We start from the raw sequence: 22,737 nt of genomic DNA on the forward strand, positions 1-22,737 counted from the left end.
GAGGAATAAGGTAATGGGTAGGCCATTAAAACAAATATAGGCTCATATAAAAGAATTTTTATTTTTAACATGAAGAACAAAGGCATAAACGTATAAGGGAGCTAAAGCTGTCCTTGAGGCTGCCTGCCTCATCAAAAAATAGCAGGTAGGTGTTGAAATCGATTGGTGATATTACATATCTGCTGAAACTGCACTTCTGGCTAAATGAGGGATATACACATCAAATAGTTACACAAATGCCCGTCTGAAATGAATACGCGCTCTTACGCCTGCTAAATTCTCAGCCAGCAGGGGGAGCTAACACATGCAAAATGTGCATTCAGATATACAAGCATTGTCTCTCGAAATAACATTACTGGAGACTGTACAATTTTGTGGTGTGTGATGTGCCATGCCAGTTTACAAAGTTGCTTCGAAAGAAACATAGATATGAAAAGAATACATGCAAAAGTATAATTATATTCTCCAGTGACAGCTACACCTGGACACGTAACTATGTACTTACCAAATATTATTCATATAATATTTCATAATGACATTTGTTCAGCATATATATGCTGCTACCTATGAAATTCTCCCTATGTCCTTGATTAATTAGCTATATGCAGCAGTGGTGTTTACAACCACTCAATCCATGCAGTCACATAGGGCCCCCTGTTGGCCATAAACGGTCACTACACTAAATATTACACAAACATGTTCCCTGTTCGGGAGATATTGAAGCAGCAAGTTCTGCTAACTTGCTGGCTACCTGTGTTCTTAGGCTAGGGTTAACATTATATGCGACCATGAGGTGATTGTATCCCAGTGGCGCCATGAGAGAATGTCTAACTAGCCAGCCCCAGCCTAAGTTGACCAATCTCTATACCACAAACAGTGACAAAGGGCTTAGGCATGAGGCCCCACAAGGTAGGGAACAAGCCAGGAGGGGGCACCAACACACACACAAACAGGCAATTTGGAAATCTCAGTTCAACTCAGTACATTTATGGACTGCAGAGGGTAAGTGGAGGAAACTCCATGACGACACAGGACATGCAAACTCCACACACATGGTACCATAGTGGAGACTTGAACCTTGCGCCCAGAGATGTGAGTCAACAGCACTAACCACTGTGCCACCGCACAGTCCCAAAGCAATAAACCTGCCACCGGATATATGAAACACATTAGATACACATTAGAACATCGACTCGAATAAATCGCATCGTCACAGAACCCAGCAGGGAACCAGGTCTCGTTCCTCTGGAGAGATCTTCTTAGGTAATGACCTGGCTGTCTTTCACAAAGCAGAAGACATCCATTTATATATACGTCCTACATAAACAATTCATATCTGATCTCTCGCTTCATTGCCGCGCTGTGCAGCTGTGCAGAACTCAAGCTAAAGCCACATTTTAGATGTGTGATCCTTTGTGGAATCAAGTGGCCGAAGGTTGTTTGATGCTTCTGGATCAGAGTGGTTGGTGTGGTCAGGAGGACAGCAGGGGGATAGGAGTGGCTGATTCGTTGGTCGACTCCGAGGGCCTGTGTTTGGGGGCCTCGTCGAGCCCCCCTCCCAGTGATGAGCGCGTCAGTTTCCTTAAAGACACCAAGAAGTTGGGGTGCATGGTCATGATGGAGTCACGGGACCAGTCAGCCTTGGGGTAGATGCGCTTAAGGATGGAACGGCGGAACAGGATGTAGACCCAGGGGTCCAAGATCTGGTTTAAGGTTGCAAAACGGATCCCCAGCAGCAGATACTCGATCTTCAGCTGGCCATCGGACAGTACGGTCCTGGCGATGAAGACCTGGTGGCAGAAAGCGTGGGTGAGGGAGGTACAGCGGTCTGGACACACACAACCTGTGATCTTAGTCAAAAAGGAGCTCATACTTTGGTGGGAAATCTGCCCAGGAAGTGTGAATATCGACTCAGACTCACAGGCACCCTGTTAGATATCGCGATAAGAAGCTCTCTAGCCAGCCTTCCCACACGTCTCTGCATGCACATGGCTAAATTGAGATACAACAATCTTATCCACTAAACACAAACAGCATCAAAAACAAAGCTAATGTTTCACAAACACAGTGTTCCTGCTTTAACTCAGAACCAACCCAAACCAGGAAATAGCACGTCTTCCTCTGTCTGGGATGGCATTTGCTTTTCTCCCCCATTGTTAAGATTTTGCCAGACAGCAGAGGGCTGACTTTGGAGAATAGCTCCACTGAGTTCAGGGTAAAGATCAGCATAGGCGTGGAAATATTTACCAAAATTACACGACCAAATATAGAGCGTAGGGCTACATATGCGTTTGCGCTATGGGCTCTCCTGAATAACAGGACTCCAGACGTTTTTTGGGTGCTATAAGGGCTGCATTTCAGGACGGTCAAATCGCTAATGCTAATTCTGAAAGGGGCGTGCAGGTTCTGTATCTGGTGGTAGACAAACTGCATTAACAAGCCACAGTGTGATGCAGACTTATTCTTTTCTGGATTATTCTGAGGCTGAAGAGGTCAGTGGGTCAATGAGCTGAAGGGCAACTGCATTAATATTATGACAACAAATTTAATTAAGTGAAACTTAAGAATTTGAGTGCAGAAGATCTGAGGGGTGGGAATGGCTGCATCTGCGATGAATCACATTGTTGCCATATTTGGGGAAAAGTTCCAGAACCTCCCACTGCTGTGGATACTGGAGATTCTGGAGGATAAAGGGGCAGGAGCCTCTAGGCTCTGCAGCTGGGGTCCCAACAGGATTAATGCAGCTACAACAAGTAGCCAATGCGGGAAGAACAGGAACTAGATGAGGTTTTAGATTTGGGGTCGTCAAAGTCTGGACCACAGTCTGGATGCGGAGCAAACTACAAGTTACTCCAAGCCCAGCTAATAATGCACCTTATGAATCAAAATGGTTAACGTGAGAAGGCTTAATGTGGTTTGAAGTGCAAAAATACAATGTAGAACCATCAAGCTTCACATACACACCCCGTCATAATCTCTCCCCCCCGAATGACTGCACTACACTAACAGTAATTCAGTTTAAAATGTGACTTTGAACAAAAATCTGATGCGAACCTTTGATCAGAAAGTTTGAAGACCACTGTTTTAGAGGGTCTACAGCAGACAGACTGCATCACTATGTGGACAAGCATCCAAAAGAGCCAGACATCACACAACCTCGCCAAGCTTTGTGAGGTCACCCATTGATACCGGAAGGGTGTTTTTCAGGCCGTTGCTGAAACGTGACTCCAGCTCTCTATGGGAAACACCTCTGTGAATTACTTTTACCACCATGACGGTGGGTCACTGAGCTTCCGGCCACGTTGATTCCCCCTGAGTTTAGGAGAAAGAGCGTAAAGGGTGAAGACCAGCCTGAGAACGTCTTCGTGGACGTGACAGAGGCCCCTTATCCTGGGCTGAGCAGATAGGATTTCCTGATCTTCCCAGCAGCCTAAGATCATGCGGTCAGAGCGCAGCAATCAGCAGGCCGCAGGCAGCTAAGGGCTAATGGTGCCGGAAGAGGAGACAGCAAACGCTTCCCGGATGGAGCTCAAAGCAGCCGCTACGCTTATTTACACAGAAAAACATGTCCAGCACCCCCCATGGGCCATTAATGATGGAATATTGAGCTCTCAGCATCATAAAAGACTGTAATGGTGCCTCTCAGCATCATAAAAGACTAGAATGGTGCCTCATGATATAACCCCTGTTAAATTATTCACATGAACAGGTTGATAAAAGAGGTCTTTGTTTGGTGCAAATATTAGATATATTACAGACCTTCAGTGAATGTCTTTTGTCTCTTTCCTATTGGCTATTGATGAAAAGGACAATACATATGGACAAAACGTCATGAAGGTTATTAACAAAAAGGGCTTCACAAATGTATTAATATGAGTCGGACATGCCCTGCCTTACATTAAATTCATAATTATTTGAGTGCTACTGCACATCTTGGTATGAAAATGATAAATCTTAGGGTTACTCTTTAGACAAAGAGCAGTTCTGGGAATGAATCTGCTATCGTAGCCCTGTTACTGAACCTGAAAATATATTATTATGAATGGATAAAGTGTTTAATGTGCGAATGTTTTTGTAATGAGATTTGAGGGTATAGTTAGAGAAACTCATGGCTGATGCAGTGCATGAGATTAAGAAGCAGGAGGATAGTCACCAGTAGGGGGCACCAGCAGATGGTGGCGATGATCATTATGCAGATGAGCTGCACCATCATCTCTACCTCATGGTCCCTCCGGCGCATGGTGGCGGCCTGGCCACAGCAGACGCGGAACAGCGTCACCACGCTCACGGTGTTCAGCACGAAGGACACGGCCAGCGACAGCAGCCCCAACAGGGAGAAGATCAGGCAGAAGGTCAGGTCCAGGGGCTGGGAGCTAATGCTAAAGAAGCACCAGGAGCCGGGAGTTTGCAGGCGATAGCTGCCGAGCCCCGTGATGGGAAGCAGGCCGATGACCCCCGCCACCCCCCACACCATCAGCAGCGTGCTCAGGACGCGGCCCTTGGACACGCGTGCGGAGCGGGCAAAGGGCCGGTTGATGCCCACAAAGCGCTCCACGGCCATGGCCGCCCCCAACAACAGGGGGCACAGGCCGTAGAAGACCATGGACATGCCCATGAAGTTGCAGAAGTGACAGTGAGGGTCCAACTTGCCCCAGTTGAACTTGGTGATGCGGAAGGAGACCACGATGGAGCCTGTCACCAGCAGCCCCATGAAATCGGTCACCACCAGGCCGGAGAGGAATATGAGGAAGGAGGAGCGCGAGCTGCTGCGGCTCCGCTGGTAGGTCTTCATCAGGACCACAAAGGCGAACAGGTTGGAGCTGAGGCCCAGTGCACTGAAGACCGCAGAAAAGTAGGCGGATGCAACCCCCGTCGTGTTGTTGGTGTGAGACGGTGGTCTGTAATCGGCGAAGCATATTGGAGGGCTGGTGTTGTTTGAGGGGGCCGGAGTCGTCATGGCTGAGGGGACTTTCCGCTCTTCCGCTTTCGCCGGTATTCCGTCCAGATCCACCTGCCAGGTGAGAGAGCAGCCGATGGCCGTGTTTAGCTTTTCTATTTATCTGGCATATGGAAAGAGAATCACTTAATTCGTATGTTAGAAAGTAGCATCATGTTTTATTTTTTGGTATCACATATACGATAAAATATCAACCCTGGTTTTAAATGCAGTAATCAATTGCAAATTAGTCATTACAGTATCATTCAGGAAACCCATGATTATTGATTTGGCAACACAAATATATTCTAGTCCCAGATTTAGTTTTAGGATATATTTCAGTACACTGAGCGATTAAATAAGTGACATGGACTCATCCTCCATCTTACACTGTGAACATGACCCCTGTTTGTAGAACTCGCATGTAATTATCTCATAGCAAGTGACTTCTATCTTACGTTGGTGAAAATGTTAATTAACATGCATTTAACAATGGAATTTAACCCCTAACGAAGTTGCTCATGTAGTGTTCAGCTTGTGGATCAGAGGGTTAAGCCTCAACGCCGGTGATTGTTAGGTTACACCTTTGAGTCCTGGCATCAGTGGAATAGTCGCATGTCTGAGGCCTTTGAGTAAAGTACTCAGCCCCCAGCTCTGGGGGGGGGCTGGCGGTAGGCGGCGGCTCTCTGCCCAGCTGTGTGTCACTGAGAGCAAGATGGGGGAGGTGAAAAGGGAATTTCCCCACAGGGATCAATAAAGTGTCATTATTATTAATGTCACCTGGCCCGGATGAGCATGGAGCGTAGCCCATCCCACATATACACCGGTCATGGTTCCAGAACCTTCCACAGCAATTCCACATTCTGAGTAAAAACCGTACTGGTCATTAGCTTAGGTATTAGAGTAGCTATACAGAGGTGCTTGTTGACTTATGATGGAGTTACGTTCTAATGAACGTACCATAAGTGGAAAATATCGTAAGCTGAATATTAATAAATAAGTAAACAACTACTGTCACTGAATAAGTAAATACATAATTACTGTAATTGACTAATTATTAGCAATTGACAAATAAGTAAATAAATCAATACAAGTTTATTTGGTTAAATACAGAAAAGCATGGTACAATACATGGTTAAATACTATACAATACAGGAGTTCAGCATTGCTGACAGATGCCCCACTGTCATATTCTATGTTTAAGCAAGAAAACATCTTTGGAAAGTCATAACCAACCTGAAATGAGGTTCATTTGTTTATTTATGAATAACACATTTTCTCATTCTAACTCTCTTTTCATCTTTATTCCATTTTCTGTTTTCTGTATTTTTGACTGTATGTTTAAATTATATATTCACACCACTGTTAAAACAAATCCCTTGTACGTCTTGTACATGGCAAATACAAGCCTTCTGACTCTATTCCACCTCCCTGTTGATGTTCCTGCGTGCACTGAACTCTAAAATCACGAGGAGATAAATTTGTATGCATTACAGACTTCAGGGATCCCATTCCACTGGGGGCATCTGCATCCTCAGAAGCAAAGTGAACAAATAAATTATGGTCCTTATCCAAAATTATTTCCACGATAAACATTCCTGAGACCCTTATCAAAACTGAACTCATGCAAAACCTGCAGTCTTCTTTTTGTCCACGAAGAATGTAACATAAATAGATTTGATTCAGAGCAAAAGAAAATTGTATTTAACTGCTATTAAATTTTTTTTTGACATTCTATGCAGCATATTGTCACACTCACTGTTCTGTTATTGTTGATGCATGTAAATACACACACACACACACACACACACGCAGGTTTGTAATTATATCTTTGTGGGGACTCTCCATTTCTATGGGGGAAACTCTAATCCCAACATGACAACCTCAACCCCTACCCAGCCATAACCTTAACCATAAGCAAACTAAATACGTGATTTTTGGCATTTTCTAGTTTTTTGATTGCATTCACAAATCTTTGTGGGGACCTGAAAAATGGTCCCCACAATGTATTATAAACCCCCCCCACACACACACGTTAGCAACAACATCTAACAACACCTAGCATTTTTGGCATTATCCTTTAAAATTACTACAGGAGTATTGGTGGTATTGTTTATAAGCAATCAAAGAATGCTTACAAATATCATACACTGGATGATTAAATAAGTAACTGGAGTAAAGTTCAGTAATCTATAAAAACTGGATGCGTTTCCACAATTTCAGCCACTGGTGTGTATATATGTATATTCCATGTATTTTTAAAGATATCTCTCAAACATGGTAAGTTGGACGGTCACCTGCTGTCTAGGCTGTTGCATTCTGAGCATACAGACCACACCAGCGAAAATACCAGTGACCCAGCTGGAACTGGTAGACAGAATGCAGAATCAAGCGTGCCACTATCAGACAGCACAGGCTGGCCAGACAGCCATGGGGCTCTGTGTATTTCATTAGTATGAAGTGGAAGACAGTAACACAGAAGTCTACATGTGGAGTAGTAGATAAAAATAAACATGTAGATCATACCTGTCATATTAGGGACCACGGGGCATGCAAGGTAACATTACTTAAATAACAGGGCCAACAGCAGAAATCTTAACAAGAGCTATTATGGTTAATTACGTACTATATAGGAATAAAATGATTAGGGATAAACACATTTTTGGGGGGAGCTGGTAAATCGACTGACACTAAGGTCTTAGTAAAGACAAAATACTTCCTATTCATATCAATAATGGCCTTCTGTGCCATGTCCCGTTTAATCACTGCTTTCATAAAATACTATCAACATACTCGCTGTTTACAAATCTTCTGGGAAAAATACAAAGAAGTAACAAAAAAAGAAAAAAATCAAGGGCAGAGTTAAGATGTTAAACTGATCTCTCTTTAATTGACTGAGTTTGGCATACAGTAGCTGGAATCAGGGTCTCGCTCTTATACAATCTGGCCCAGAGGGACTTAGCGGCCGGCTGGGAGGGAGAAGCACCATTACGGCTCACAATACACTAACAGTGGTATTCATGCTGTGTAAAAATGAAAGTGCAGACATAGCAAATAAGCTTCGTGTACAGAGAATATTTCTGTTTACTGGAGTTCTGGTGCTCATGCATGCGCGTTTTAATTTGCAAAATTAACTATTGTAACAATAGTTGCTTCGCTTTTTCAGTTGTGTTGCCTGGTTGAATATTTATTACTTAACCCGAAAATCCACTTTAGTATTTCCCTGTTATTCATCCTTAAACAATAAGTATTCTAATGCATTTGTTGCATGTGGCCGGTAAAACGTCTCCAATCTTTATCTTTGCCGTCTTTGGCAACCTGTGGATGATATTTCACTTAAACTTCTACGCGCATATCCACTGGATTTAAGTTTTGAATATACAAATGTTGATCATTATTACTATACACAATAAAAACCTCGCAGGAATACTATAACTTAAATGGTAATATAACGTGTTACTTTGCATATATATTCGCATACGCGGACATGATTAATATGCGTTTTTGTGTAGGTAAATATTTATGATCGGACATTAAAATGACCACAATGAATTAAACTAAGACGTACCTTATAGGCATTCATTCATTCTTCTTTGTTGCACTTTATCGGCATTTTCTTCCATATCATTGACTTCACTACCGATGAATCAGTATGAAATGAAGACGCGGAGACGGAAGGCAGAGCTGCAGCGCGCCGGCGGCGGTCTGAGAGCCGGTCTGAGCTATTGCATGTCGGCGCTATCCTTGTGGGAGGGCCTCGACTTCCATGTAGGGTCAGGGGTCCTGGCACAGCTCCAAACAGCGACCAAGATAAACATACAATAAAGGCTTTTTAAAAGTGCATTTTCCCATAAAAGTCCAACCCCGCTCGTTAAAACGTTGACACTCCAGTCACACCATTATGTAATTGATGATTGTGTATTTCCTCCTTGCTTAAGCAATAAAATTGAAGTCTAATTAACTCTTAGTAATAAGTTTTAATGAACAGTTTTTACTTGACCTATTAATATCAAAATGGTTCAGTCGAAACAGCAATTTCAGAGCAATATGCCTATTACCGAAGGCTAAACCGTCATGTACAAGTTTCCTTGCCACATAAGTTATTTCCACATAAATCATTTAGAAATATTGAATAGCAAACTCATTTATCAGGTATTTGAGTTATCTATTAACAGCGGCATGCATAGAGATGGATGAATTCTCACTACTTGAGCAGACTAAAGCCAACAAAGATCATCAGCTGGTGTTAAACTCCTTAGGCTGGAATGCAAAACAGCAGCTCAACAAAACAATCAAGGATCCAAAGTTTCCAAAAAAAAAAAAAACTACTACACAGACTTCTTCATCGCAATAGTCGGACTGTCTGGAACTCTGGAGAAATTGGACAGCTTCAAACATGAGACCCCCTAAATCTCCGTCTCCCTCACCTTGAACAATCAGCATGAGTCTTACTGTCGGTTTGACCTCAACAGTCAAAGAAAACCATTTGCCACCTGAGCGATGGTAACCAGTGGCCTCTTGTCACACCCAGTCCTGCTCCCGGACACCCCACCCCCACTCCTGCAGAACGGAGATTCCACAGACTCTTCCGGAAGCTGAACATCTGAAAATGAGCAGGCATGGGTAGTGTCTCGGCAGACACAGAGCAGGTCTGATTGTGGATCTTTAACAGATCTCCACAAGCATGCAGGGCCCCAGACTGTATCATGGTGGTTACAGCTGGTCCAGCACCAAAGAAAGACAAGGTCACTGGACTACTGACCGCCGGCCAGCTGCTCTGACCTCAGCGTTTATGAAAACCTTTCAATGCCTGTTGCTGTTCTGCCTTAAGTTCATTACAAACTCCCTCCTCGACACTGCAGTTCGCATATAGGTAATGTCAGTTATCGCATCGCCCAGGTGAATTCCACTCCCCCATTTCCCTTGTCTGACATCAACCACCCCCCCCCCCCCCCCGCACTGCCTAAGTGCACTATATCTTAATTTGCATTGCAATGAACAGCTGTTTTCGGTTTTTCTACTAGTTCACTTATCAGTCTGTTCTGCATCAGCGGAATTTGCAGACTGGTCCCTGCATAGTCGCCTCCCTTTGCAGTTTTTTTTACACTCTGATGTTAATTTATTGTCTTAAGGTGTCCTGCACTGTCTTTTCTGTAAATTTGTAACTCTCTTATTTAAGTTTTGCACTTATTGTGCTACGAATTGTTTCTCCTGTACGTTTTGCAACATTGTGCCGTAGTTCGCGTTTAGCACCGAACCACAAACTCTTGTGGTATGTTTCTACAAAAATAAAGTGCAATAAAGTGCCTGCGCCAATTAGCCTGGATGCCTTTGCACAACACGAGGAGAAAATTAAAACTCCTCCCCCCACACAGACACTAACCACTGAGTCACCATGCAGTCCAGCAGAAAAAAACTACTCTATATAATTGCACTGGCCTGTAACGTGATGAGGTATTCGGCAGAAGAGCGCCATCTGGCGTTCGGAAATGGCAATTCACACCAGAGACGGAGACTACATAGAGTTGAGCTTCACTGCATGGAAAAAACTCTACTACGGCTCACTGTTTCATCATTATATTCTTTTTATTTTGTGCTGGAACATCAATTTCGTAAATAATGAATTCAAATTATTATAAGAATTACATAGATTGACCGAAATCTTAGAAAATTACTCAAGTTCTTTTTCTTCAAAGAATAAAATTTGCGGGGTGGGGTCAGTCGCGCAGATAAAATTTTGTTTAATCGACACGAAAATAAAGCACAATACGAGACGGCCCCGTAGAATATGGAACGGACGGCAAGGTTAGATTTACAGTTTTATTAAGGCAGGTTGGTTGGAGCCTTTCCGTCATCGCAGGCTGCAGCCTTTCAGCCTGACTGCTCTAACGGTAGCTGGTGCGTAACGGTAGCCGCGGCTCACCGGCACTAAGAAGTTTCTCCAGCAATTAGGCGCCGCCTGTCATTCACCCAGCGGTCGGCGGGAGCGAGCAGACAGGCTCCGCTGTAAATCACAGTAAGGAGATAATTGTGGTGATTAATCTGCGGGCCTGGAGCCAAACCCGGCGTGAAACTCGTCACCTCGCGTCTCACCTGGAAGCGGCAGCTGAAGGCGGCTCGCTGCCTCCGCGACAGGGAACCATCGAGAAGGGCTCTGATTCACGGCAGCGCACAGCCGAGGGATGGGATCACACGTCCAGACAGGAAGTACTGGGCCTCCCGATGAAACAGTGATAAATTTAGAAAATCTGTTTTTAATTACATTGGTGCAGCGCTCAGAGTAAACATGAAGCATCCACATTTTAAAATGTTTTCAGCACTTTGCAAAACTGTTTCTAATTGTAATTTTATATATATATATATATATATATATATATATATATATATATATATATATATATATAATAAAACCATCAGAATGAAAAATAAACACAGTTGAAATACACTATATAGCCAAAAATATTGGGACACCTGCCTTTACACACACATGAACTTTAATGATATCCCACTCTTAATACATAGGCTTTAATATGGAGCTGGCCCACCCTTAGCAGCTACAGTATAACAGCTTCAGCTCTTCTGGGAAGGATGTCCACAAGGTTTAGGAGTGTTTATGGGAATTCTTGACCATTCATCCAGGAGAGCATTTGTGAGGTCAGGCACTGATGTTGGACGAGAAGGCTTGGCTCACAGTCTCCGCTCTAATTCATCCTAAAGGTGTTCTGTCGGGTTGAGGTCAGAGCTCAGTGCAGGCCAGTCAAGTTCCTCCACACCAGACTCACTCATCCATGTCCTTCATTTGCTTTGTGCACTGGTGGGCAGTCATGTTGGGACAGGAAGGGACCGTCCCCAGTGTTCCCACAAAGTTGGGAGCATGAAGTTGTCCAAAATGGCTTCTAATGTTGCAGAATTAATAGTTCCTTTCACTGGAACTATGGGGCCAAGCCCAACCCCTGAAAAACATCCCCACACCATAATCGCCCCCCCCCCACCAAACTTTACACTTCAGTCAGGCAAGCATTGACTCTGCAGACAATCGGCGACTTCTGCACACTGTGCACCTCAGCATGCGTTGTCCCCGCTCTGTGATTTTACGTGGTCTGCCACTTCCTGGATGAGTTCCTGTTGTTCCCAATTGCTTCCACTTTGTTTACTAACAGTTGACTGTGGAATATTTAGCAGCGAGGAAATATCACAAATGGACTTATTGCACAGGTTACATCCTATCATGGTATCACACTAGAATTCACTGAGCTCCTGAGAGCGACCCATTCTTTCACAGATGTTTGTAGAAGCAGCCTTCATGTCTAGGTGCTTGATTGTATACACCTGTGGCCGTGGAAGTGATTGGGACACCTGAATTCAGTGATTCCCAGTGTGTCCCAGCACTTTTGGCAGTATAGCGTATCTACATGATCTCCCACATCTGGGTCTGCAGTTAAGATGTTCAGACGGCTGAGTCTGGCAATTTTTTGAAGTGTGTAAGGAAACGGAAAAAAAACACGAGATGATTGTAGGAAGAGAGCGGAGAGGCATCGTCAGGGTGATATGGAAGTAAGTGAATTCGTCCCTGTGACTCGCTCCTCACGCTATGCAAATTCACTCACATCAACTACACAGAGTGCACAGTTCATTATCAGCACCATAGTATGTACTATATTTCAGTGTCTCGTCTATAATCTCATTAACCCAAATAAATACAAAACTTTCAGCAAAGCAGAAATATGTATGTGGCTGTGGCTGCAAAACCACACATAACTACACAAAGAATATGCACGAGGATAATGGGCTTATTTTGTTCCTGCTCGTCCTTGTTTCTGTCATCTTGCTTTCGGCTGAGGATGGAAACTCAGATCAGCGCACTTTTTAATTCTGCGACTGTCTTGTGGAGAAGGCAGGCTGGCTGTGATGCGAGCAGGTGGACATAAAGACTGATTTCAGGTGATTTATGAGGGAAATCAGCCTTTATGAGCAGAGACTGAGCTAATTTGACATTTCGTTCTGTTTTTCTAGTCATTCCTCTGACTCAGGAAGCCATTTTTAACTTTGGAAATGCAGCTGAATTAACCTGAAGAAGCTGTGTAACATTAAGTGGTGCAAATCCGTTAGGCTGCTTTGGTTCCTGTTAACTATTAACTATTAACAATGCAGTTGTACTGGCATCCTGTCCCGGGTGAATATTCTGGGATTTACTTTAATGACCCTGTAATGAATATGCAGTACAGAAAATGGATGGATGGAATTCTGCCTTGTGTCCCTCTTACACAGTGGTGTAGTCTACATTTTTGTAGTGGGTATACTGTGCTTAGAAAAAAAAAAGTACACTGGTTCATGCAATGCAGTCAAGAATTTTATTTTATTTTTTGCATATTTAACATTTCCCTTGCAACATGTTCAACAATTTTTGTGCAACTATACCTGGAGCGTAGACTAGTGCCCAAGTTCACACCATTTTTTTCCTGAAGTTCAATGAGATCGTCGTGATCAGTAAAAGGTCTGTTCATCTTTGCAATATAATATGCTGTTCTGAACACAGCATCCGTCTCGGCCAGCACAGATACAGCCCTCACCATACTTCCAAGCAAATCCTGTCCACATTTTTGTGTGAGCTCCTGAGCTATTTCATGAGCCCTGGAATTCTCATGCCGCCGAATCTTGTTCCGGAGTGAAGACAGTGCCGTTTCTCGGTTCTCACTGGAACCTGATGACTGGATTTTGAATGATGCCCACTCCTCAGAAATGGAGATCCTCTTTTCTGTCAGGACACCAGTTGACTTGGTGGTGCTGCAAACTTCACATCCTGCAAGTGAATAAAAATGATCAGAATTGTATAATTTTAAAACTCTCCTAATAGTAGCATCTACTGATCTAATTTAACTAATTCTCAACATATATTATACAATTAATCATTAACTGCAAACCATTTTACACCATTACAAACAAGAGATGAAAATGAAGTGATCAAACTTTATTTTTTCTATTATTTTAATGACTCCCATGAGCTACAAAAATTATACTGTCAAATGTCTGCCAAGCATAACTTACTTTACTCAACTTTTATACTCTCTAACTTCAAAATACTATGTACAAATAATCAAATTTAGTTTTATATAAATTATATCATTCATTAAATATACACAAAACATCACAGATTTTCTTCATAAACAAAATTTCATATGCACATTTTTTTTTCTTCTAACATCTGCTTTACCTAGCTTTCTTTCCCTCCATCCTAACCAAGGATGTCTGTTTTGGAACTCTCTAGCCTGACTCTCACTCCACACGGCTGGCCAGGAGCTCCCATCTAAAAAAATAAACAATGGTTTTACAATACAGTCTATGGGCTCTCCAGGACCAGGATTCCCTACCCCTGAACTAGGCTGTGTGATGACATGCTTGAGCTAGCTTTAACAACTTTGTAAACTAGCCACTTAAAAAAAAAAAAGCCACTTGTACTTACCAGGGGCAGGAGTAACGCTGACGTCAGTCTCATTATGTTTGTGTTGAGCCGTCAAGCTGGTGGTGGTGGGTTCTTCTAAGGCTGTCTCTGTTGCTACAGCTGGAGGAGCCGGTTTATAAAAACAATCAAAAAGTGTCGCTTGTTTTCTCTTCATCTTCATCCGCTAGTTTCTGCGACGCTTCTCCGTGCTCTCTTCCTGAGTGAATTTCATATGTTCCCGCCCACACGTTCCAGCCAATTACAAATGAGCCGCTGAATACCAGACCAATCGCAGAGCAGTGCGCTGTAGTGTAAGCTCATTGGCTCAGTCTTGGCAACAGGAGGAGAGGTGACGCAGCAGCAGAGAGCAGCGGAGAGAAGCAAAGGGGAGTTTCGCTTGTCCATGAATGCGAATGTAATGAACACACGCATGGATTGCCACGTAACATCGGCCACTTTTTAGTGGTTATACGGAAATTCTTAAGCCTTTCTAGTGGGCATACGGCGTATACCAGCGTATCACGTAGACTACACCACTGCTCTTACATAATTCACAGATATCCCATAATCTGCTCTGAGTAACCTTGGATATATAATCAATGACAATAGCCACCAACTGTGTTTTTAAATGCACACCTGACATGAATAGTATTAAGTAGGGAAATCTTGCAGCCTCTTGCGTTAGTGATCATGCTCATCAAATAGGTTTTAAACTTGTATAAAAAAGGAAGAGAGAAAAAAAATCAATTAGAGAACAACACGTCATATCAAAGAAGTAAAATTAATGGCAATTAAAAGTTGAAACATTCAACATCAAGGATTGTGATGGAATATTCCTAAAGATCTGAAATCGTTGGAATTCAAACCCAGGTCGGAGGGATTTCTTAGTTTGAGCAAATCAGCGCCGTCTGATATCGGCAGCTGCAGGAGAATAAGGATATCAGATCAGCTTTTATGGGAAGCTTATTTAAGTATACGGCACCGCATTAAGGCATCGCGCAAGGTTTCTTACCATTACACTTGTTGTTTCTTCTCGAAGACGTTCTTCTCAAGGAGGTTTATTACGGCTCACAAAGTATGTTTAACTGCTGTGGAATTATAGGACAGCGTATCGTCCTAGACGGTGTTGGGCTTATATTGTCCGGGGCAGAGAGATGCTGTGTGAAATCGCTGTAAGTGATGCAAACTGCTACGTGAAATTGTTCTGCTCTTGAATGCCGCACAAGGACACGGACTGGGAAACAGAGGCTTTAAATCAGGCTTTTTCGTCTTTGACTCCTCGCTACCAAAAATGATCACAATGGAGCAGTTTTAGTGAATCGATATCTTTCCTACGGGCCATAAGCGTACATTTTAAATATCACGTAAAACAAATTAATACTTGTGTAAACAAAAACATGGATTATTATGATTGGTATTGCAAAAACAATTGAAGTGTGGGCATGTTAATTTGTTTCTGCTGTTATAAATCTCTATGTTATGCTTTTCTTCTTGTGGATGTTTGCAAAATTCTGAGAAACTTGGTCCAAGCGGATCCTTAAATGCACTCAAAGATGATGAATTAGCAGTCCCAACATGTGGAGAATGAATTCTACTCAAAGCCTGCAGTACCAAAGCGCTTTAAATCACAGTATCACTGAATGCACCCGCTAATTTCCTTTTTTTTTGCAGTTTGTTCCCCTTTCAGCCACTTGTAACTAATATTGTGGGACCGAATGACTGGGCTCAACGAAAACGCTAATGGGAGGAACCGGGAAAGACGAGCTGAAGGAGCAGCCTGAAGGTTGTAAATTTGACTCATAAAGGCTGGGTTAGGGAAAAGGAGGAGAGGAGGCACATGACAAATCCCTCCTTCACCAGCATTATCTGGTCTTAATCACGGTGATCTGTCAGCACTGCCCCTTAGCACAAGAGCAGCTGACAATGAGGCGAGATGGATGAGCCAGGAGCTACTTCAGCAGTGCTTTGGCAGAGTCTCAACCTTTCAGTCAGCTCGCTAGAAAACTGACTTACATGTGTGAGTGAACTGACATTCCTTACAGGATGTACCAGCGAGATGATGGATGGATGGATGGATGAATGCGAGAAGGAATGCAATTGGATAAAATACCAAAGCGTGGTATTACTGTTTTGACACAATACACAACACTACGGAGTGACACTGCAGTCAAGACTCTATCAGAAAAGAAAAAGAAACTACAGAACTCAGTTGTATATGTTTTTCTTTTAAAGATGATCGCAAACATAGTAACGAGCTGCGGTATATTGACGTCATTGAGAAGTAAATCCCCAGATGACCACAAGAGGCCAGCATTGCTTCATGTGCGTGTCCATGCTAAACCTCATGAGTAATACAGGAGAAACAATTGGAATAGAACCACTTCAAGATTTACATATGAGATAAGAATAAATTAATAATCCTTACACAACAGGTTATGTTTCAAATATCTAAGAGGAAATTAAAACGGCAAGTGACTAAACCCGCTAAAACAACCTATATATATATATATATTTTTTTTTTTTTTTTTGGGGGGGACGACTCTTCAAATTAAGCCCTTTGTTTTAATGATCTTATTTTTAATAAAATTAAGTTTTGCCTTCTTTCATTTAATCTTGGCATCTGTGCTCTCGTTTTCCGGGTATGTCCTACGGTAAACCTGCATTATGAGATCTGAATATATAATCTTAAACTATGTCTTACATGCAGGGGCGCTGTAAAGGGGGGGTAAACGATGACGATTCTCGGGGCCCATGACTGAGAGGGGGCCCAGAGAAGCCCCCCAAAAAAGTCTCAGCTGTGTTGGGGGCCCTGTCAAGATTCTTTTCATGGGGCCCAAAATCCTTAGCATAGCCCCTGCTTACATGTAAAATGAGTGATGATACTGAGTGAAAAACAGACATAATCGAGGAAACGGCATTCATCAGAGCTCAGGACGCAATCGGGGATTCATCCACGTTACTCTTTTACAATAATATGAGTTTAGGTCTGCGTTGCTCACCATTAAAAGAGTGCGGCAGAATTGACAGCGCATTCCATAGCAATTTTCTCTGCTCAGGTGCCAAAAATCAGAAGATATAAAAGAAAGATCACGTGGAATGATGCTACCATCGGCTAGACAGGAAAGATTCAAACAAATGATTGACAGAATGTTTTCAGACAACCTTTTCTTTAATACAAAGTCAACATATCTACATACACAGTGGTTTTAAACCAATTATTATTTCAGTTAGAAGTAACAATTTGAAAGCGATAGCTCTTGGCCCTCGTACAAAGAACGTTTTTGTGTATTTGTATGAGTTCATTTTTCACCACATCTTGCTATGTTATTAATCTTTTTATTATGTTTTAATTCGTTTTCTTTTTTTTCCCGAATAGGCAAAATGTTCCGTTTGGCTGCTGTAGTTCAGTCCTAAGGCTGGTAACTTTCCGGTAAAGTCGCGGCAGAGCGCCCCCCTTAGGCATCCGGCAGTCTTCGCGGTCACGGCTGCTCGGGCGGGCAGCATATTCACTCCCCGATTCTGCTCACGGGATGTGTGTCGGAAGGCCAGCAGGTGTCCGCGTCCCTACTGTGTGGCCCCTGAGTCTTTCATCTCCTCAAAACGGCTTCTCTTTGCTTTGCTCCTTCATACATTTCAATTTCATTCGGCCGTTCGTACGGAAAAAAAAGCGATGTTTCTGTATAATCATAAACGGAAACGAAATTCGCACAACACAACAGCTCATCAGGGCAGGAGTGAATTGAGGAAATAGCATGAATCTGTCACTCAAGCCTATCCTAATGAACGACAGGGAAAAACATGACGCCACGTAGTACCTTCATCTTGGGCAGCTTACGGCCGGCTATACTTGGCTTGTGAGGCACTGCGCTTCTGGTCCTTCTGAATTTTGGGACCACTATTAAAAAGAAAATCCTCTGGTAATTGATAGCGTAAAAGACACACTGATACGGACCAACGTTAGATGATTGTTATGCAAGTCTGCAGAAGGGACACTAGTTAGAGGGTGATTAAATTAAGTGGATTAAATGTAGGGGGGGGGGGGGAGTGGAATTAACAGGCACACTGGCCTGCAGTCAGCCGCATGTTTTGGGTGATCTGCTGGCCCCCCAGCAAAATACCCATAATCCAACAGGAGAACACAGACCCTGTGAGATCATCGTGCAACACTACAGATGAGCTGTGATTAAAACTGAGGAACAGGAAGGGAGATAGCAGGTAACAGAAAAGATGTATTTTTGTATTTAAGCTTTGTTTAAAAGAAGAAGGGTACAATTATAAAATACAAATATATTTACAGGCATTATATTCTGATTCATTACTCAGGTTCGATAAACACATGATTAATCTAAGATTACTCAGATAATAAAAACAGAAATAAAAAATCCAGAGAGAGATGGTTAAAAAAGCCCACCCTGTACAGCAGTAGTTCGTTATAGTTCTGTTATGGCCCCCACTTCAGTATTTTGTAGACATGTTCATCTACTTGTAAAGTAATACTTCTGCTAATATTGTTATGTTTGTTCCGAATAATCAGGGGACATGCACCCTTATGGTAGCAATCTGAACACTTGCAGTGATGGTGTTTGGCTAGATATCACTGCTATTTGTTTCCAGAGAAATGAAGAATATATTTAAAAAAATCAAATATGATTTGAGAGATTCAACATTTGAGTGGCACCAAAAAAATTAAAAGATATACAATCTGAGTATTATATATCTATATATTTATAATAAGTTTAAATATGTGTGCGTGTGTATGTGCGTGCATAATTATATGTCATATATATACACGTCATACATAACCACACACACAGCCACACATTATAACTAACATCCCTACAGTGAAAAAATATAATGTCTTTGAACATAATATGGACAGTTAAGCATTTTGTTATTTTTTTTTCATCTAATCTTAAAAACACGAACAATATCTCTGTTAAAAAATGTAACAATGCAAATTAAAATAGAATAATACAACATTAATGGTTCATAATGTTACAATAACAATAAGGCTTTTTTTGGAAATAAGAAAAGACTACTCACAGCACCTTTCAGAACTCTGTTAATGAGCACATCTAGCAAAGATCCTCAATGAATTCACTTTCAGACTAAAAGCAAACGCCAGAGCGGCCCAGTCTACGCACTCAGCAAAAGCAGGGCTTCCTGGTTGAAGCTGGCGGAAGGTGGTTTTTCAAACTAAATGGCGGACGGGGCCTGGAACATTCCCACTACAGTAAACGGATCGGCATCTGGGATTTCGTTTCACCAAGGTATCCCAGTCAGAAATGGCAGGTTTGTCCACAGAAGTAAAGAAAAGCGGAGTGGGGGGGGGGGGGGGGGGCTCTGCTGTCAGCAGGAGGTTTTTACGGCTTTTGCGTTTCGTGTCGTACAGTTAAAAAATAAACCCCGTTCCACTTCATGTGCTGCGTGCTAGAGGGAGCTGACTTATTCCCGCACCCCGACTGGTCTATTTGCAGGCCCAGTGGTGCTATCGTGTAAAGCGCTACTTTCCGCTGATTACAGCACAAAAGGAGACTCCGTCTGCAGCCTCCGACACCACAGCAGACAGAGAAACAGCCCGCGGCCTCCGGCTCTCTCAGGCCTCCGGCTCTCTCAGGGCTGCCTAAAAGGCCAGACAGGAGACTCCGGTCAGAGAACACGAGCCCCTCCTCAGATACCTGGGCAGGGATGCACAGGGTGTGTACACACCAGCACGGGGTTGTACCTGCTGACGGAAGCATCTAGATGGCGATCCGCCATTTTGTGCCACGCATTTCACTGCTCACCTACAGCCGTGCATCAGCTCAGTGCTGCAGTACAGCAGGGAATGAGCAGCAAGGTTGGTATTGACAATTGTGTATGATTAATTAGTAACGACAATGGCAGAAATAAAATCTGAAATGAATGTCTGCCAAAACAGACAGTAATTATTTTTTTATTAGATTACACGTGTTCATCCCTTCAATGGTCATCCTGCAACCTTCATTTGTTGGACCAACAGGTTCCCTTCCAGTCATATCCAAACTCCATACACGACTCAGACACATGTAAAAATGATTCAATTGTTCTTCTTTTTTTTAAAAAAAAAAAAAACAAAAAAAAAACAGAATCTGTGAATTCCTTTAGGCCTCTGAAGTGCAGAGCTGAGGCCCCGCAGCCAAATCCGCAAGAACGAGGTACCAGTGAGACAGATCAGCTGTTTACACAGTCTGCTTGGTTTGTCCACTCCTCATGTTCCCAGCCACACACAGAACTCACATTTGCCATGATTAGCTTAAGAAATAAAGGAACTGTCTCAACACCACGGTTACTGATTAAGAGGTTCTATGTCTGCTGGCAGTCCAAAACTTTGGTTGCTGTTCTGAGCTCTGCAGGAGCATGAGTGCTGCCAAAATGACGCAGAGGTCCACGTTTTGTACGTAGAGTTACAGAAAGTCTGACCCTCTGGGAAGCAGAACTTCACTGCAGAGAGTCGTCACTTATGACTGCTTCATTGGCATTTGTTCACCGGGCTTCTCGGACGGGACTTCCTGTTCCCACGTGTCCGCCGGCTCATCTTCTAAGAGGACGTCCACCTTCAAAGCTGGTCTTCATAGGAAGTGCTGATGCTGCCCAATCTTCTCACCTTCCTTACTCACAGCTGGAATATACTTTTCATGTAAACTACAGATGCAAATGTATGATTCTTCTCCTCCAGCTTGTGGTTACGCTGTAGCGTTTTCGGAGTGTTGGAATGGACACACACTGATAATTAATATTGATAACCTCCACATCTGGACACTTGAGGTAAGGTTAGCAGTCTGATCATTTTTTAGATTCCACCCCCTCAGCTGGAGCTCCTACTCCAGGTGGGTTGTGATTGAGGGTCATGAATGTTTTTTGTGGATTCTTTCTGAACGTGTTCCCCCAATCCAGTTGCTATCCTTTCATTTCTTGTGTATTTTTTTTATTTTTGATTGATTTGCCTTAAGTCGTTTTTATATTCATGTTGGTGTTCGGAGTCGTCTTAAAAATTTCAAGCATGTTTCTGTGGCTCAGAAGACTTTACAGGGGGTGGAAAATGGGGCGGGGGGTTCGGGGGAAGTAAATGGCTTTTTATGTTGCATAGTGATCAAAGCTTCCTAGATATTCAAGACCTGCTTGATAGCAGAATTGGTATTCATCCTGTTAAAGAAAAAAAACACAACTGTTATTCTCAGCACTTATCCCTCACATGACAGGTCACAGAGTAAAGCACAGAGATGAGATGTCATTATGCCGGCCTCAGTGGCATCATCTCTGTTGTCAGGATATATATCTAGAAAACACAAATTCTGTGATGTGAAAAGAAGATCTTCATCTGAGATAAAATTCCCATGTTTGGGGCTAAAGCAGAATATAATCCTGTTTGAAATTTCGAAAGGGATTCAAAAACAGCTAATGGTGGTGTAGAAGCTAACAGCAGGCAGGGTCTCACCTCTGTCTGAACCATTGCTGGTCGCTGTGTTCGCAACATCTTGACAGTCTGGAAGATGTCGACCACACCCTCATAACGCATCCTCTCCAGAACGATGCTGAGGGTGATGAAGACCCCGGTCCGTCCGACACCAGCGCTGAAGCGACAGACAAAGAGAGGCTCTGTCACCCGTGAGGCTGCGTTTCCTTCCTGGGCCTCAGATTCTCATGTTTCCTCCTCCTCCGCCTCCTGGACCACGATTACCAGCCATAAGTCATGTAGAACCACACTGGCCACACAAGTCATGTTTGAAATATCTCAAAAAATTCTGAAACAGGCTTTTTATTTACCTGAAATATCAGTTTTTTCTTCATTGGCTGGCAATTGGCCTCGTAAGAAAGTATAGAGACCCAGGCACGCAAACATTTCTTTGTTAAACACATCTTTTTCTGGCAGTTCCCGAAACTCTTCCTAAACTCTGGTTCTGGAATACTACATGGTTCCTTCTTTAAGCTCTTTAGGTGTGAAATTACTTCCACTTCACCAGTGTAATTGATGTGACAACAAGTTTTTTTTTTTTTAAAAGTCATAATTTCGGAAGGCAAAAAAGTAAAGATCCCTTAAGAAAACAGCACTAACTGCTTGAAAACAGCTAGCCATCACGCTAAAGTAAATATCCTCAAGTTCAACCTTTAAAAACTTTCAACAAGTAAAAAAAAAATGAAATAAATTGCCGGCAAAAGCTTAAAATGCCATTTTTAAATAGATTTAATTAAAGAAATGGGAAATTCTGCCTAGACTGGCGGAAGAGCGAAGTGTGGTGTAGCGAGAGGGCCCTGCGGGGAGGCTAGCGAGGAATGCTAGCTGTGGTCTGTCCTTTGCCACTTTTCACGGCACCGTACGAAATCGAGCGCCTGCGAGACTGAA

The 22,737-nt window shown here is 42.9% G+C and overlaps 2 protein-coding genes and 1 long non-coding RNA gene across 11 annotated transcripts in view; all 3 read right to left on the reverse strand.

Annotated features, from left to right (window-relative positions):
* Window positions 1–40: 40 nt before the first annotated feature.
* Window positions 41–15,489, reverse strand: tbxa2r (thromboxane A2 receptor). 2 transcript variants are annotated; one of them, XM_023844109.2, is made up of 6 exons: window positions 15,388–15,489; window positions 11,030–11,152; window positions 10,860–10,940; window positions 8,505–8,728; window positions 4,154–5,011; window positions 41–1,790 (listed from the first exon to the last, which is right to left on the reverse strand). In XM_023844109.2, the coding sequence occupies exons 4-6, from the start codon at window positions 8,517–8,519 to the stop codon at window positions 1,473–1,475; spliced, it is 1,191 nt and encodes a 396-aa protein (XP_023699877.2). In that variant the 5' UTR covers window positions 8,520–8,728; window positions 10,860–10,940; window positions 11,030–11,152; window positions 15,388–15,489; the 3' UTR covers window positions 41–1,472. The 2 variants fall into 2 exon arrangements, with proteins under 2 accessions (XP_023699877.2, XP_023699878.2); XM_023844110.2 differs by lacking the exons at window positions 10,860–10,940; window positions 11,030–11,152; window positions 15,388–15,489 and having other exon boundaries at window positions 8,505–9,249.
* On the reverse strand, window positions 13,395–14,612 carry LOC140578518 (uncharacterized). The gene is made up of 3 exons (XR_011982754.1): window positions 14,397–14,612; window positions 14,148–14,240; window positions 13,395–13,736 (listed from the first exon to the last, which is right to left on the reverse strand). It is a non-coding gene; the product is annotated as an uncharacterized lncRNA (long non-coding RNA).
* Window positions 15,490–17,525: 2,036 nt separating the features above from the next.
* ptprsa (protein tyrosine phosphatase receptor type Sa) overlaps window positions 17,526–22,737 on the reverse strand; it is a 165,375-nt gene continuing 160,163 nt past the window's right edge. For all 8 annotated transcript variants that reach the window (XM_023843591.2, XM_023843588.2, XM_023843589.2 and 5 more), the window contains 2 exons: window positions 21,832–21,967; window positions 17,526–21,539 (listed from right to left, as the gene is read on the reverse strand). In XM_023843591.2, coding sequence (XP_023699359.1) covers window positions 21,471–21,539; window positions 21,832–21,967 — 205 coding nt within the window. In that variant the 3' untranslated portion in view covers window positions 17,526–21,470. The remainder of the gene's footprint in view (window positions 21,540–21,831; window positions 21,968–22,737) is intronic.

Source organism: Paramormyrops kingsleyae, chromosome 15 (assembly GCF_048594095.1).
Source record: "Paramormyrops kingsleyae isolate MSU_618 chromosome 15, PKINGS_0.4, whole genome shotgun sequence".
Classification (NCBI taxonomy): domain Eukaryota; kingdom Metazoa; phylum Chordata; class Actinopteri; order Osteoglossiformes; family Mormyridae; genus Paramormyrops; species Paramormyrops kingsleyae.